The 18,425-nt window shown below is 35.9% G+C and overlaps 1 protein-coding gene across 4 annotated transcripts in view; it reads right to left on the minus strand.

Annotated features, from left to right (window-relative positions):
* The window catches only part of TRAPPC8 (trafficking protein particle complex subunit 8), an 85,506-nt gene that overhangs the window by 61,843 nt on the left and 5,238 nt on the right, over positions 1 to 18,425 (minus strand). For all 4 annotated transcript variants that reach the window (XM_037032524.1, XM_037032514.1, XM_037032543.1 and 1 more), the window contains exons 2-5: positions 17,464 to 17,658; positions 4,414 to 4,503; positions 3,262 to 3,436; positions 893 to 1,046 (exon numbers count right to left, since the gene is read on the minus strand). In XM_037032524.1, the coding sequence (XP_036888419.1) occupies positions 893 to 1,046; positions 3,262 to 3,436; positions 4,414 to 4,503; positions 17,464 to 17,658 (614 nt within the window). The remainder of the gene's footprint in view (positions 1 to 892; positions 1,047 to 3,261; positions 3,437 to 4,413; positions 4,504 to 17,463; positions 17,659 to 18,425) is intronic.

The following is an 18,425-nucleotide window of genomic DNA, read 5'->3' on the forward strand; positions in this document are numbered from 1 at the left end:
AGGTGGGTGTGGCCCTGGGCAGGAACAGGCAGTTCCCTGAGCAATCCTGCCTAAGAAAGAATGCATAAAATCCTGTGAAACCTGCTTTGCTAAGACTGTCCTCAGTTTTCTGATAAGGGTCCAAGCATGAAATGAGTTTGTTTCCCAAAGTTTTACAGCCCTTTAGCTAACTGACTCTGACTCAGAATAAGCCCTCATAGTTCTCTGAATCTTATCTACTGTTTTTGATCCTTACTGCCTGACAATGATTGAACTCTACCTGTATTCCTGTTCAAACTGAATCCAATAAAAACCCACTGAGGAACAGGCTTCTGGCCCTTCTTTGAGGGATCAGCCACCTTTCCTCCCCAAGCAGATCATGTCTTGGGAGACTTATTCTCTCTCATCCATGGCGGATGAGGTGGATGGCTCTGTAGGTGGAGCTCCCCCACAGTTACAGGGGAAAAGACCTACCTAACAAGGTATGAGCTCTAAAATGTAGCCCTAAGAACAGCATGTGGAAAAAGAAAGAAGGCAACCCCAGAGCATGTGAAAAACAAAGAATTGACTGCAAGCTTTCATTATGAATGAAATGTACAAGTCAAAAATACTATCCTCTATATGTCTAGCCAATTGAATCCAATTCTTAATGTGTATTCACTTTTCATCTTTTAAGAAAAAAGATCAATTAACACTGATATTATGTACCTGAAAGGAGTACATATAAGGATCATTAGTTAAAAACAGCTTTTCAACCACTCATTTAAGAGCTCACATGGTAAAGTATGAAAACCAGCCAGATTCCAAAATAAATATTATTGATTTTACTAGTTAAACCAAGACATAAACAATTCTACAATGAAAACAATGTCATACAGCTTTTGTGGTTTGCTTCATTGTTTTTTACATATACCTGGTTTTGAATACTATTTTTCTGAAGATACTGACTCCAAGGATCTGGTATCTGTTCATCTGATGCTCGATTCGACGTTCGAGAATTAATTTTAAGCAAATAGCAACCCTGAGTTCCATATTTCTGTTTCATTTCTTCATAAATGGATTCAGCTCTAAATTTAAAAATGAAAAAAAAAAGTGTGTAGTAAATAGGGGGCAGACCTTAGGCAATAAAAGATACCAATATAAAAATAATACAAAAATTATCCCCCGAAAGACAGAACAGAAAATTAGAATAACTTTAAAATGAAAACAAAGATCATGATCTTAACTGAAATTTAGCTTGCTTGGATAAAGCAGAGTTTCCAAAGTGTGTTTCATGGGATAAAATTTGCAAGGTATTCCTACATTATTCAAAGAGAGTTCTGGTGGTCACACTAGTATGGGGAATACACAGTAAACAAACTCAGTTTCTTTGCAGCAAACCATCACTGAGTCTTCCCTGTGCTACTGTAAACTACAAACTTCCAAAGAGTAGCTGCAAACTTATAAATCAGTAACTCTTTCAACTGTGGGGATTTCAGGAAATATGCCTGAGAAATTCTGTCTTCAAGAAAAGACATTTTTCAAAAAACATAAGCGTTAAAACAGAAAAGTGTAGCACCCAAAACTCAGAAAACATTTTTTACTGCAAGTTTACCCTTCATTTAGCTTCCTCTAAAGAAAAACAGTATGGAAGAAAAGAGGAAACTCAAGAAGAACAGCCACAGTATTTATTACATAAAATTCATCCATTTTTCTTGCAAAATTTGTAATAGTTATACCCATGAGCTATACGGGTAACTAAAAGCATTTTGATTTCTGTTCTTTAAATTAACTGAAGTTTCTAGTTGGTGGGAAGTAACATAATTCCAATTTATCAAATTCAAAACAGCCTAAGCAGCAAACAGTACATTGTAATAGAAAATGCAATTTTGGTACTCAGAGCTAATCTAGTTTAAATAGGTACTTTTTAAATCAATCAGCAATCTAGTACAAAAAGAAAAACCTGTAAAATCTTATATTCAAATTGCTAACACTATACAAATAACAAGCCTTGCACAGAATTAAATCATATTACATGCTATAAAATGAAGGCTCAATAAGTAAAACAGTTACGTATTTATATAAACACAGATGAGTATATATACATATGTACATACACTCAAGTTCAATAAGCTAAACTTCTTATTTACCAATGATACTGCTAAACATATGAATTACTGGCCTAATACTTGAATTACTAATTAACTATCTTAGAAGATACATAACATATTCAAACTGATAAAAACTAATCTTAATAGCCAGTTCAAATTATGTTTATTTGTTATTCTATAGGCTACAGACTATTTATGATTGCAAAGATTACTAAAGATTAGTAATCCTCAAAATAATTCTTTGGCTTTATAGAGGAAAATTTATTAAAAAGATGGTTTGTGCTCAAAACAAGGGCAAAAGTTATTTAACTGCATATTGTAAGTGTCACTGAGACATCAGAAAACTGTAAAACAGATTAATTTGATACACATCTTGACCCAAAAGTCAAAGTAAACTAAAGCATTTTGGAGTAAAATTGCTTTAATACTGCCTTATTTTACAAGAACTTATTTTTAAAGTAAGTTATTCACATACCCAAAGATAAAAGAACTACAGCAAATTATTAATAAAAATATTAAAGAGAACACAACAAGTTTGCATGTTTTTGAGGTTGTAGAAAACACCAAGGCTAAAATGTAAAGTGACAAAGAGTGAAGAGTGAAAAATGAAGTGCCTTTAAGGCTTTAAGCAACAGCTGGGAAGTGAAAAGTTAGGAGGAAAACTGGGAAAAGTGAAAAAATAAGAAATAATTGTATATAAAGCAAGGAATAACACCTTAAACCTATAGGTGTAAAATGCCAAGCACCTTTGTACAAAGATTGTACTAAAAGAGATTTATAGTGAAAGAAAAGTTTGGGTAAGCATTTGAAATCTAATGTAAAATGACTCAGCTGCTGAATATAACTCTCAAATAAAAGATACAGTTAAATATTTCATTAGCAAGTTTTTACTTTCTGCTCTGGCTGGTGTGGCTCAGTGGCCTGCGTGCTGGCCTGAGAGCCAAAAGTTCACTGGTTCAGTTACCAGTCAGGGCACATGCCTGGGGTGGGGGCATGTGAAAGGCAAGCATTCAGTGTTTCCTCTCTTTCTCTCTCCCTTCTCCAATCTCTAAAAACAAATAAATAAAATATTTAAAATAAATAAATAAAATGTTATTTTCTTAGATGAAAAGCATTATCTGAAATTTACATGCCCAAATTAAAGTTAAATCACTTAATTAAAAAATGTTCTTAAAGAAAATGGAAAGCTTACCTCTGTTCATCTCCTGCACTTACATCATGTAAAAGTACGTAATATTTAAGTGTATTTGGTATAAACCACTTGGGGTAGGTATAATCACTGTTGTGCTGAATTCGATGCTGTTCTTGTGACAACTTTGAAAACTGTTCCACGGGGTCAGCTTCTCCAGATGATGCTACCAACATGCCTTGTAAACCGTATTATTAAGGTAATAATCACTTATCACTCAATGATAAAATTATCCTGTTAAAATAAACTTAGGAAAACATTTTCTGAGCTAAAAAAATTCTGATTTCACAGATTTTCACAGCAAGCACAAGATAATTTCTCCAGCACTTCTAAGTAATTCAAAGTGCTAAATCTTGTTCAGATTTTTTGTCAACAGATTTTAGGTTATTTACGTATCAATACGGAAGTCCAAGGAAATAAAAATGGACAACACCAAAATTGTACAGCTATCAACATACTGAACAATTCTGCTAATCCTTGCTCCCCTCCATTCCATTTCCCTGTAATTTCATACTCTATTCTACCTCTTTTCTTTGTAACCTCATTTAAAAAACCATTAACTGGCCCTGGCTGGTATAGCTCAGTGGGTTGAGCATGGGCCTATGAACCAAAGGTCACTGGTTTGATTCCCAGTCAGGGCACATGTCTGTCTCTCCCTCTCTTTCTCCTTTCCGTCTCCTGTGTTTATAAATAAATAAAAAATTTTAAATAAATAAATAAATGAATGAATAAAATTTAAAAAACCATTAACTGTCAAAAGAGGTTAGCAGTTATAAAAGTTACTAAAACACTAGAAAACTGTTTTTAAATATGAGCTTTTACAACAGCAATTAATTTTGAGGCAATCATCATAAAGAGTTAACACTGGCAGTCTTTATTTTCTCTTTCTAAAATGGCTAAAAACTTACTAAGTATAAACTACTTGAGTTGGAGGATTAAAAAAATAAGCCCTAAATATTCTTATTTTGTAATCAAAAATCCTGTCTCTAGGATGCCACTTGACAAAACAATAATGAAAACTTGAAGAATCATCAATTTAAAAAAATTTCTCCCTTCTTTACATCCTTTCAACAGTTTTGCCTTCATATAACTATTTCTGAAATTAGTAACTTCCAAACCATTTGATTTTAAGAGAACGCAAACAGCAAAGGATACATGCTAAATAGTGGTTCAGAAATTCATGATCTGATGCTGGCATTGACTGAAGGAAGGTCTCTCTGTAAGACTCAAACCATGGAGTAGTAGCTAAAATTAACCATATATAAAACAGTTCAAATTTCTCAATAGACTCAGTTTACAACAGACAAAATTTCAAGTCCACAATTCTTAAAGGCATAAGATAGTAATTTCTAGGGAAAAACAAGCATTTTTAACTTGTTCTTAAAGATAAAAGATTTTCACCTGTGCTTTAATATATATATCATGATGTGTATGTATATAGTCATATACACAAATATATTCATACATGAGTACCTATATTTGCAAAATAAAACTGATTTATTCCCAAACCTACACAATAAGCCCACAACTTACCTATTAATGTTTTAACTATTACCTACATGAGTAAAAAGCTTTTAAAACCACAGTTTTGTGTCCCTGCCACTAGTCGTGTTGACACACGTAGCTCCTTTCCATAAATGATATTATTTATGGAAAGCGATTTTTACCCTCAGGAAACACTCAGCAATGTCTGGAGATACTTCAGGTTGTCACAACTAGGGGTGAGGAGTGTGTGCTACTGGCATCAAGGCAAAGAAGATAGGAACGATACAAAACATCCTTCAATAAACAGAACAAGACAGCCCCCCACAAAAACAAAATTATTTGGCTCCATGTCGATAGTGGCAAGGCTGACAAAGACTACTTTACAATTTCATTACTTGAGTATGAAAGTAACAAAACCTCTTTAAATGGTATTTCAAAGCATGCTTAACTTATAATCAAATGTAAAGATGTGTGTTTTTGCTTTCTATACACGTATATTTCTGTACACATTTTAAGAAATGTGTAATGTATATTACACATTTCTTAAAAATCTCTTGCTCCATACTAATGATTTTACATTACAATCATTCTAACATTTTTAATTTGAACTTAAACTTAGTTATTTCACTAGGTTTAAGCGTATTATCTTAATCAGTTTTACTATAAAAGGACATTCCATTCCTAGCTACTTATGCTGATTACCAAGTCTTACTGTATTTTGTTTTCATATTAATCGCTAAACATGGCAAATAGGTTTTCTGTTTATATTATAATATTACATTAAATGACTGGGAAGGTTATAGTAAAAAAGGTATTCAGTTTGACCAAACAGCGTATTTAACCTGGCACCATATACACACAAAATTTTACAACAAATGCCTTACAAGAATAATCCATATATTGTTTAGAAGGGCTATGAGTGTAACAATTTCATGTTCATTCCCATAGAAGAAAAATGTATCCACAAACATTACAATCTATATGAAAAGTGGAAAAATTTAAGAATAAATGACACAGACTAGTCTGTTACCTACCATGCAAAATCAATTTTCTTACCAATCAACAAATACATCGTCCCTCCAATCTGTCAAAATTAGTCTAAAAAGTAATGTATATTTTCATTTAGTACCAACGACAAGAAAAGAAAGGATAGGGATTTGTTTCATGGTATGCTGGAGAGTTCTGAACAAATCAGATCTTCCAAAATGGCTATCTGCTGCAAAACTATCTGAAATAAAAGACTAGAAAACCATTAAGTCCATCAAGAGAGGACATTCATTAAGTGGATGTACTATACAATTGTAAGAGAAAAGAGAAAATCTCTAGATATTACAGTAATGAACTCTCTGGAATATACTGTTAAGTGAAAAAAAAAGACAACAGAAAAACATGCATTTTTGTGTAAGAAAGGGAAGAAAAGAACCACACAGGTAGTATTTGATTACATTGCCATGAAAGTAATAGAAGGACGAATCTAATTAGAGATGAGAAAGGGGGTGAGGGGCATTGATAGAAGCTGTACCTCACTGAATGTAACTTGTTTTACAGTGTTGACTTTGGAAATTTTCTCAGAAAACTAAAAATGGAACTGCATTTTGACCGGGCAATTCCACTGCTGGGATCATACCCTAAGAATCCTGAAACACCAAATCAGAAGAACCTAGGCACCTCAATGTTCATAGCAGCACAATTTACAATAGCCAAGTGTTGGAAGCAGCCTAATTGCTCATCAGTAAACAAGTAGATCAAAAAACTGTGGTACATTTACACAATAAAATATTACACAGCAGAAAGAATTAACTCCTACCCTTTGTGACAGCATGGATGGATTTGAAGAGCCTTATGCTAAGTGAAATAAGCCAGCCAGTGAAAGACAAATACCATATGATCTCACCTATAATTGAAACTTAATCAACAAATCAAACAAGCAAGCAAAATATAACCAGAGATATTGAAATAAACAACAAACTGACAATAACCAGAGGGACGGGAAGAGGGTGATAACAGGGGAAAGAAGGACAAGGAAGGTCGTCAAGGAGAGTATGTATGAAGGACACATGGACAAAGCCAAAAGGGAGTAGGATCAGGGGTGGGAAGGGGGGGGTGAGGTGAGGACTGCTGAGGGGAAAATGGAGACAAGCGTACTTGAATGACAATTAAAAAAAGAAAGTCCTCCTTCAGTTATTTTACAAGCCAATAAATCAAGGGCACCCTTCCATTTTTTTTCAAATGACACTCTTACAGAAAGTAGAAAAAGAGTAGTCTTTAAATGTTTTACATTAACAAAAGGTTTCAACATTTAGTGACAATTCTCTCCCTTTAGAAATCTCTTATATTTCTTGTGGGATGAAATCAGTATTTCACCCATATCCCTTTCCATTTCTACATCTTCTTTTTTGGGATTGAAACAGCAACCACATGTCCTACCAGTCACTATGCAGAATGTATTTTGTCTTGGTAAAGAAGGGTAAGGAAGGCAGCTAATGGCCAAAAAACATATTTTTGGAACTGCCTTGCCTGGTTTAAGAAACTGAAACCCCCATGGCTAAGGCTGAGTAAAGGACCTCGGGACCATAAGCCACTAGGGAGACAAAGCTTATCTCCCTGGCAGGGGCATGGCCTCTGCCCACTCTTACTTCACTCTGCTTGACCCCAGGAGGATGACTGCTTAGCCAATGTCAGGAAAGATTCCTCAAGGGAGGAACAACCAAAGACAGGCATGGTCACAAAGGGGCCCTCAGGGAAGGACTGGGTGGGGGGAGCCTATAGAAAAAGGAGGTGATGGACCCTCACTCTTCCACTTTGACATAGCCTGAGTCCTCCTCATTCTGTCTGCAAGAAGTCTCCTAATTTCTTGGCTGCTTTACTTCCCCTGCCTGAATTAAGCCTGAAACAATGCTGGAGGTGGGTGTGGCCCTGGGCAGGAACAGGCAGTTCCCTGAGCAATCCTGCCTAAGAAAGAATGCATAAAATCCTGTGAAACCTGCTTTGCTAAGAATGTCCTCAGTTTTCTGATAAGGGTCCAAGCATGAAATGAGTTTGTTTCCCAAAGTTTTATAGGCCTTTAGCTAACCGACCCTGACTCAGAATAAGCCCTCATAGTTCTCTGAATGTTATCTACTGTTTTTGATCCTTACTGTCTGACAATGATTGAACTCTACCTGTATTCCTGTTCAAACTGAATCCAGTAAAAGCCCACTGAGGAACAGGCTCCTGGCCCTTTGAGAGATTGGCCACCTTTCCTCCCCAAAGCAGATGATGTCATGGTAGACTTATCTTCATCGACAATGGCCCGGGGACTCTGCTAGACAAAACTCCCCCACAACAATGCTCTATCCCCCAACCCCCCTTCTTTGTTCCCTTCTTAGTACCAGTAATTTGGTACACAACTTGTTAATGTTCCCAATAAATATCTAACAAGGGTTACAGCAGTGTGCTGAACCTAGACCAACTCTGGTCCTCATCCTACTGAAACCAAAGTACTTAGTAACCCCAAATCTTCAGGTGAAAGAGACCGAATGCTCTAAATATAAACATTACCTGTGAATCACATATTTTCCCTTCCTAATCATTCTCGAAAGCTCAAAGTGCCAGAAAATCACAGTTAGACTAAGAAATATTAACATACTACAAATAATGTTGGTACTTACTACAATGCAACTTTAGATAAATAGTAGATATACCAATACTAATTTAACAGAGTGGGTCAAAAGTAGGTTTACAGTTGTGAGTATGCAAAAGTTTATGCTTATGTTATTATTGTATTTTTTTCCATATGAACAACTGAAAACCTCCATTTGCCTCACCTTGTATTAAAATATCCAAGTAAAGGAAAGGAATTAAATAAGTAAATGTATATTACTTAGATAAATGTACAGACTCTAAAAAATATTTGACACTAAATTCTGGGATTATCAGAATATATAGTTTAATACAGAGGATCTTAGAATACAAAAGCCACAACAAATTAAAATCAAAACTCATAAAATTTAACAGTTTGCAAGTCATAAAAGATCTTAGATAATATGAAGAAGTAAGAAATACTAACATTTTAACAATAAACATAGTGACTGTTCTTGAGGGGACTACTTCTAATCAAGTGTTTTCAGCAGAATCAGCAAAAATCAAAGTATTCCAAAGACAGTCATGATTACATATGCCCAATTTTTAGATTTCTCAGACACCACAGTGGAAAATTAAAAAAAATAAATTGTTCTCTTTTCAAACTATATGCCTTTGAACCCACAGCATATCAGGGGGAAAAAATTAGTCATTGTCATTTAACCATCTGAATCTAACCAGCCCTTGATATTTTATTTTTAATTCACTTTACAATTACCTAAAGAATTAAGAATAAAGGAACAGTAAAAAAAAAAAAACAACTTTAAAAAAATTTAGTAAGAATTTAAACACAGCAAACTCCAATTGTATTCCATATTTTCTTGGTTTTTAAAGGTATATGCCTTAATTAGGCAACATTCTTTGAATGCAACTAACTGTCCATTGATGCATGTCCAACTGTCATGAACAGACCTGGAGCACATCCACTTTGTGACTACTGATTCCATATTTGAATACATCTCTAATAAATTCTAGCTTATCATTACTTCTGGTTCTTCTTGTACTTGCATAGTCAAGGTACAACATTTTGGAAAATTTGATGGCTTATAATTTTGCTCAAGAGAAAAATGTCATCTTATTTGCTCCAACACTAAAAAACTTTCATATTTTTAGACTTAACAGCAAATAGTACATTAAACCCAATGAATTTTTTATTTCTACATCATCTTACTCTTTCCAATCATCTTCATATACATGCCTGCCTTCAGCATTTGTCGCTTACAAACTGCATCAAGCAAATTGTTAGAAAATCATCATAAAAGATGAAAGAATACTGTTACATGTCCTTTAACAAAATGAAGTGGTCTAGGTTCTTCTCTCATAATATTATGTGAAATCCCTCCTGTTAAATTGCTGACTAGCTAGATGAGAATATTATGTTTATTTTTTGTCCTTAGAAATACATTGCTCAGTTATTAATTTTTGAGTTATAGAAAATTTGGATTAGATATTGTCATCTGAAGACTCATAAGGTGGAATTTCTGTACATGATCCACTTCATCACTAGAGCCAGGCTGTCCAATAGGTAGGTAGCCACTAGCAGGCACCTGAAATGTGGCTTATCTGTGATCTAGGTGTAAAATACACATGAGATTTCAAACACAGTACAAAAAATATATAATTTTCTATTGCTTACATGTTGAAATGATAATATTTTGTATAGTCTGGGTTGAATAAAATGTAGTATTAAAATTAATCTCACCTCTTTCTTCCTTATTTTTATTGTCGCTACAGAATATTAAAAAACTAGGACTTCCGCCAAGATGGAGGCATAGGTGGAAACACTGTGCCTTCTCCCACAACCAAGTTTGAATACAACAAAGGTTTGGAGAACAAAGACGCAGCCAAAGAACAGAAAACTGAACTATACGGAAGTCCAACAACAACGAACCGTTCAACCGGGACTGGTAAGAGGGGCAGACCCAGCAGCGGAGCAGGATCGGGCAGGAAAGATCCCCCGACCCAGGCACGCAGGCAGCCCGGACCCAGGCACGCAGGCAGCCCGGACCCAGTCGGGGTGCGGGGCAGACTGACCGTGGTCGCACATTCGTGCAGTGAGATGGATGGACTGCACAGGCCCCAGTGGGCGAACCCAGTGGCAGAGGGCTCACTGCGGTTGCACATTCGCATGCAGTGAGACGAAACTCGCAGGCGCCAGCGATGGTGGCAGCTGCGGCACCTGTGGAGGCCTCGGCAGGAGGTGGCAGGCGGGACGCCATTGCTCCTCTTTGACCCCGCCCCCACATACAACGTCACAACCCAGCGACTGAGTTGCTCTGCTCTGGTGAACACCTAGGGCTCCGATCCTGCTACTTAACAGGCACAAACAGCCCAAAAGTTGGCGGAAGAAGAACTCAAAGTCCCAGAGCCAATAACTCTAAGAGACCGAGAAATTGCCAGCCTCTTAGAAGCACAGTTCAAGACACTGTTTATCAGGATGCTCACAGAACTGGTTGATTATAGTCACAAATTACAGGAACATATGAAGGCTAAACTAACTGAAACGCAGGGAAATGCACAGGAAACCAATACTGATGGAAAGGAAACTGGGACTCAAATCAATGGAATGGACCAGAAGGAAGAACAAAACATCCCACCAGAAAGGAATGAAGAAATGAGAATTCAAAAAAATGAGGAGAGGCTTAGGAACCTCCAGGACATCTTTAAACGTTCCAACATCCGGATTATAGGGGTACCAGAAGGGGGAAAGAAACAGCCACGAGTGGAAAACTTATTTGAACAAATAATAAAGGAGAACTTCCCCAGTCTGGCAAAGGAAATAGACTTCCAGGAAATCCAGGAAGCTCAGAGAGTGCCAAAGAAGTTGGACCCAAGAAGGAACACACCAAGGCACATCATAATTACATTAGCCAAGACTAAAATGAAGGAGAGAATCCTAGAAGCAGCAAGGGATAAGGGGACAGTCACCTACAAAGGAGTACCCATCAGACTGTCAGCGGATTTCTCAAAAGAGACCTCACAGGCAAGAAGGGGCTGGAAAGAAATATTCTAAGTCATGAAATCCAAAGACCTACAGCCAAGATTGCTTTATCCAGCAAAGCTTTCATTTAGAATAGAAGGGCAGATAAAGTGCTTCTCAGATAAGGTCAAGTTCGAGGAGTTCATCATCACCAAGCCCTTATTATATGAAATGCTAAATGCTATAAGAAAAAGAAGATGAAAAATATTAACAGTGAAAGGACAGCAAACTCACAGTTATTAACAACTACACCTAAAACAAAAGCAAACCAAGAAGACAGCTAGATCAGGAGTGGAACCATAGAAATGAAGAACACATGGAGGGTTAGCAACAGGGGAGTGGGAGGAGGAGAAGGTACAGAAAATAGCATAGACAGTAGATAGAAAATAGATAGGGGGAGGGCAAGAATAGTAGGGGAAATATAGAATCTAAAGAACTTGAGACATGTGGTTATAAACTAAGGGAGGGGAGAATGGTGGGGGAGGGGGTGTGCAGGTGGAGGGGAATGAAGGGGGGAATAGAACCACTGTAATGATATAATCAATATAAGAAAAAAATAAAATAATAATTAAAAAAAAAAAACCTAACGTAAGTGCCCTGGCTGGTGTAGCTCAGTGGAATGAGCATGGGATGAGAACCAAAGGGTCGCTGGTTCAATTCCCAGTCAGGGCACATGCCTGGGTTGCAGGCTAGGTCCCCAGGAGCAGATGTATGAGAGGCAACCACACTCTCTGATGTTTCTCTCCCTCTCTTGCTCCCTCCCTTCCCCTCTCTCTAATAAATAAATAAATAAAACCTTAAAAAAACTATATAAGTGGCTCACATATTTCAAACAGACAGTGCTAGGTTAGAATACTGCTGTTTCAGTGTATTCATCTTCTTATTTGTCTAATAATTGTCAAAAACTGTATCTTCCACTGTCAGATTTCTTTTCTTTGCCAATATGGACTAAAATTAAAAAGTTCTCTACTCTCAACTATGTTCAATAAAAGGAAAAAGTGAAAACAAAGATAATGGCTACAAATACAGTATCTCCAGTCTTATAACTAACTTCTTAAAAGAATGCTCAGAGACCACTGTTGAAAAATATCACCTACACAAGCCAAAACTTTCAATATGTTTCCAATGCTTCTTTTTTTGCCCCATTTTACCCTGTAAGCAGAAAACCACGAATTAGCAAAAATTTTAGTAGAGCAACTAGTATGAAGGAACAGAGATCAAAACAAAAAAAGGAGCTAGAAGAAAGAGATTATTCTTGGATAAAAATTTTAAGAAGTCATCAATAATATCCTCAATTTTGGTGTGTGAAAAAAAAGTCAACACAATAAACTTAGGAGGACACAAATTTGAAATTGAAGGATTTCAATTTCACTACTATATCATCCTCCTTCCTACCTTCTAGGCATTTTCATCATTTCTTCCACTTTCTTATAGTTCAGAGTAATTGATAATAAATAATTCACAGGGTGGTAAAAAATGGCAAAATACTTCAAGATACTGGAAAAATAAGAATGCTAAGTTCCTATATTGCACTAAGCACATTTTAAATAACTTGCTTGTCAAAGAGTTCTTTATGCTTTTTTATTCTTACATGAAAATTTAGGAAAAAAATATTAAAGAATATTTAAATAATCCTTTAAAATACTGTTACACATGACTATGCTCCAAAATATCATGGCATTTTATAGAGTAATAGCAATTAATATAAAAGCAATCAGAAAGAGTATACTACACACTTAAAGGTGGAAAAAATAACTTTCTTCCTTATTAAAACAAAGTACAATCCAAATTATATTAAAAAACAATGCCTGGATTTAGCAGAAAATGTAAATCAAGAGTAAAGACATTAAACAATAGATGACAGGGCAGATAACATAAATGGAACACACCAGTTTGCCTGTTTTAGAAAAATCAGACATGTTAGTTGGGACAAATACAAAAAAAGTAGTAGTTGAGTAGAAAAAGGGAAACAGGGAAGGAGCAGAGTGAGAACAATCTGGCGAACTGAAACTACCATAGAAACTACCTGTACATAACAAGGATTCTGTCAATTCCATCACTGTGTCTTTCCAATCACTGTACCAAGGACCACTAGCTTTAACTGACCAATCTGATGAAAGCAGCATGGCTCTGGTAACTGGTCTCATGAGGTGAACATCTAACATGTATTTTTTAAACAGACTGGGTAAAAATTACAATGATTCCCATTTTTGGCAAAAACTAGAAGTGTATTTCTAGACATATAAAGAATATCTTACTTGAAATGGAGAAAAATCACTCATAAATCTCCAAATAGTATTATCGTTTTAATGGAATTTTATTAAAATGAATTCAGTGCTTCAGCATATCACATTCCTACTCTTCAAGACCAACATAACAATAAAGCTGACGAGACATGTCTTAAATTAGCAATGAAAGAAGTTGAAGAAACTGTTTTCTTCTGGTACAAAGTTTATCCAAACCACTTGGGATCCTTTTAAAATCTGTCAAAATGAATAAAAATTAAAAAAATTTTTTTAAAAAGCCCTGGCTGGTGTAACTCAGTGGATTGAGCCCAGGCCTGCAAACCACACGATCACGGTTCAGTTCCCAGTCAGGGCACATGCCTGGGTTGCAGGCCAGTTCCCAGTGGGGTACTCATGAGAGGCAACCATACGCTGATATTTCTCTCCCTCTCTCCTTCCCTTCCCCTCTAAAGATAAGTAAATAAAATTTTTTTAAAAATCTGCCAAAATGATTCAGCTAATATAGTAGTAGTTCCTCCACCTGCATTTAAAGACAAATAGCACTCACTCCTTCCTCATGTAGAGATGTTGCAGAGGCCCGAAAACATAATACAGCTGGATAAGATAAAATAATTTCTCACACTGTTGTGAAAAAATCATAACCACCTTGTTCCTAGAAACTATTTGCCAAACCACTTTAATACACTGTTGAAAAAAATAAGCCCACCTCCAGTACACGGACAGCCAGACAGCAGACTTGAAAAAGTTACTCTGGAGAAACTAAATGATCCCATGTAAAAGAACTGTAAGTTATAAAAATTGGGCAAACTTCAAGCCTATTATATATTACGGTCTCACTACACAATAAAGAAGACCACTAGCTGACAAGTTTTGTTATACCCAGGCAGGGTTTTAGTGCTTCAATTACAAATAGAAAATAATGGCAAGGGCTCATCAGGCATTTGAGGTAAGTTTCAAATATAAAAAAAGAGACCAAAACAAACTGAAAAATAATACAAATGAGAGAAAAATCACAAAACAGAAAACTTAAAAACAACAATTTATTCATATCCTTGGAGTTAATAAGACACTATAACAGGAAACAAGAACTATATTGCTACAAAAAGAAAAATCAAGAGAGCAAGGGAAGTTAAAAAAAATGACAGTGAATATTAAGATTTCAACAGAAGGGTCAGAAAATTGCCCTGGCTGGTGCAGCTCAGTGGACTAAAGGCCAACCTGCAAACCAGAGGACTGCTGGTTCAATTCCTAGTCAGGGCACATTCATGGGCTGCAGGCCAGGTTCCCAGTGAGAGACGACCACACTGATGTTTCTCTCCTTCTCTCCCTCCTTCTCCTCTAACAATAAATAAGTAAAATCTTAATATGCCCCCTGGCCCCCCAGCCAGTTAGGGGCATTTGGGAGGCAACCAGTGGATATATCTCTTGCACACTGATATTTTATCTCCTTCTTTTTCTCCCTCCCTTCCCATTTCTCAATCAATCAAGTGCTATGTAAGAATGGACCGAAAGCCCAATACTTGGCTCAGTGATAAAAAGGTGAATAATATTTAATCATAATATTGAAAATAGTAACTAGTAACCAAAAATTATGAAAGCTACATTAGAGATGGGGAAAGGAGGAAGAGGAATAATTAAGCTAAATCTTCAACAATTAAAATAAGAAAATAATGAATAAATTTAAAATTGATTAAGTTACTGATAGCCATATAAAAATATTACTTAGAAACACAAAATAAGTATCAGGAAATCACTAGAAGAAATGGTGGGCAGGGGCACAGGGCATAGATCACTGTTGTTTTCTCTTTAGAGTCTTTTTAGCATTATGTCTCTGTGCATGTATTATTTCAATAAATTAAATGTTTTTAAAAAAGGTATTATGAGCTTCGGAGGTTAGGAAGATATTTGCAGCATAAATTTATTTATTTGTTTTTAAAATATGATAGTTAATCCCTCTCTCTGCCCCCTTAGCACTTGGGCATATGCCATATCCCTATTATAATGTATTGTGATTAAAAGGTATTGGAGATAAGAACGTACTATGACTGTTGATTTACATGTTTGTCTCCCCACCAGATTACAAACTCATACAACATGTCTTATTCATATTTATATCTCAATTCAAAGAATGTGGTAGGAATCAGTAATTATTTGTTACATGAGTAACAAAAATAAAGACCATATCTATAAAACAGAATCACAGGATTTAAGGTCTCAGAGACACCTCTGAGAAACAACGGAGCCAAATTCTCTGGCTTCCAGAGAATGAAACCAAGTATGAATAAGTGACTTACTCAAGTTATCCAATTAACTAATGGCTATGGTAATATAAAAACTTGGGCCCTGGCTGGTGTAGCTCAGTGGATTGAGCGGGAACCTATGAACCACACGATCGCGGTTCGATTCCCAGTCAGGGCACATGCCTGTGTTTCGGGCCAGTTCCCAGCAGGGGACTCACAAGAGGCAACCATACATTGACATTTCTCTCCCTCTCTCCTTCCCTTCCCTTCTAAAGATAAATAAATAAAATCTTTAAAAAAAAAAAAAAACTTGGGATACTCTGGCATTTGTTGGCTGCTGTTCACACTTCAACATTAATTTCCTATGGTAACAAGAAAATAGTTCAAATTTCATCACATTCTCCCAGAAAATCCAAAATTTTGAAAACATGCTATGCCAAGAACTGTTCAAAATACGTATCTTGAAATTCACATTCTTTTGATGTGAAAAGACAGCCACAATATTCTAAACTTAAAATTACCAAGTTAACTTATCTTGCTGGAATTAAAATTAGTAACATAAAAAGAAGAAAAATTATGAACATTTAAAACAAAATAATTCTACAAATATTTCTAACTATACAAATACAACCAACAAACTTCGTGACTTAAAACACACTACTTAAGTTTCCTCAGTGCATTTAGGAAAATCTTTAAATATGCAATTTAAATATTTTAACTATGTTAAAATATATTATAAATTACAATGACTAAAAAGATTATTTCATTAGGCTGCTGAAATATCCTGATAGATGATACACTTTTAATCATTTCCCTCTAAAAATCTATCCCATGTCCTTCTCTAGTAAGTCTTTTTCATACCACACCAAATACTGCTCACTATCCATATTATTATTTGACCTACCAATCTGGTCATGAAAATATTATTCAAAACAGATTAAGAAGCACTCAGAAAATATTTACTCATATAGTATACACATTCCCTCCACTTAACACTAAGCAAGATAAAAAATACAATAAAATTCACTTTTTAAATTTAACTAGAGCCAGGCCTGTGAACCAGACAATTGCGGTTCGATTCCCAATCAGGGCACATGCCTGGGTTGCAGGCCGGTTCCTTGCAGGTTAACTACCAGCAGGGGACGCACAAAAGGCAACCATACATTGATGTTTCTCTCCCTCTCTCCTTCCCCTCTAAAGATAAATAAATAATAAAATAAAATCTTTAAAAAAAAATTTAACTATAGCATTACTTATGTCACAAAAGAATATGTTTTTTTAAGCTACTATTATTTCATTCAAGAAATATTATATACATATTCTAGGCATTGCCTTAGGTACTAGAAATAACATAAAGGGCCAAAGTTCCTGCCCTCATGGAGCATCTATTTGCTTTACAGCAGACCTATAAAAACAATTTTATTATGAAAAAACAAAATGAAATCTAATTCATATTTTGAATTCTTACTCACTTGATTATAACCTCCTTAAAAGCAGTAACTTTTTTTCAACATGTGTTCCCAATCTATCATTCAGTAAGCACTGAAGTGTTACATGAATTCCAAGTCACAGAACTACTTTTATTAAGAAAGAAAAATTCCTTTAAAAAGTAATAGTAAACCTTAATACATACCACTGATGTTGAGGTCATAATCTCCGGCTGTGATCACGTTAGCTACCAACCCTTCTGCAGGCTGACTGCAAGAAACGACGTCACTCAAAAGCTTCCGAATGGCTCCAGGGTGAGGCGGTTGGGTGACAATGTTGCTTACTGCTATCTTCAGATTTTTAATGATGTGAAGCTGATTATTAGGATCTCTCATATGAACTTTTAAAAAAAGGAAGAAAACCTTGAAATTAATACTACACAATTCATGATAACCCAACCATAACAACAATAGTAAAAAAAAAACTGGGTTACTGGTTTACAAAGATGATGACCAAATCAGAAACCAGAAATTCTACGTGGAACAGTCTTCCATAAACACAAATGACTTACATTCCCTTATAACCAAAAGGGCTAGCCAGTCTGAACTTCTCACGCAATGCTACTATTCATGTCTCTCTAGTATGTATTTTCCATCCCTCCTGCTTGGAGTTGCCAGGCACCAACCACCACCATCCATACCACGCCTCTAATTCTCACCTAAGGCTGGCCCAGGGCAAGGAGAAGTCTGTAGGATCAACACTGAAAATAGTAAAGGGCTTCAAAGAAAGGGGAATTAAATGCTAAACTGAGGATCCCTCTACTTCCCCTAGTGTGCTACCTGCATTCTCGGCCACTACTATTCCGCTATCATAAAAATCAAAGCCCATTCTGATATGTGATGTCGACAGTCGAGAAGTACTGGAACCAAAGGTATGAAGGAACTCTCCATACTTTCTGCTCAATTGTGCTGTGAACCTAGTCGTGTCCTAAAAAAATAAAGACTATTAAAAAAAAATCAACACCCAAATCCCTTCTCTCATCCCAGTATCTCCAGCATCTACCCTGTAATAGGCCTTTCCTCAGGTCTACAGGATTTATAATCAGTGGTTCAGAGTCTCAGGACAAAAGGCAGAGGTTCTCAGGAAATTATAACAAAACAGTATCCA

This window comes from Sturnira hondurensis, unplaced genomic scaffold (genome assembly GCF_014824575.4).
Source record: "Sturnira hondurensis isolate 20B ecotype Veracruz unplaced genomic scaffold, ASM1482457v3 Scaffold0001872, whole genome shotgun sequence".
In the NCBI taxonomy this organism is placed as follows: Eukaryota; Metazoa; Chordata; class Mammalia; order Chiroptera; family Phyllostomidae; genus Sturnira; species Sturnira hondurensis.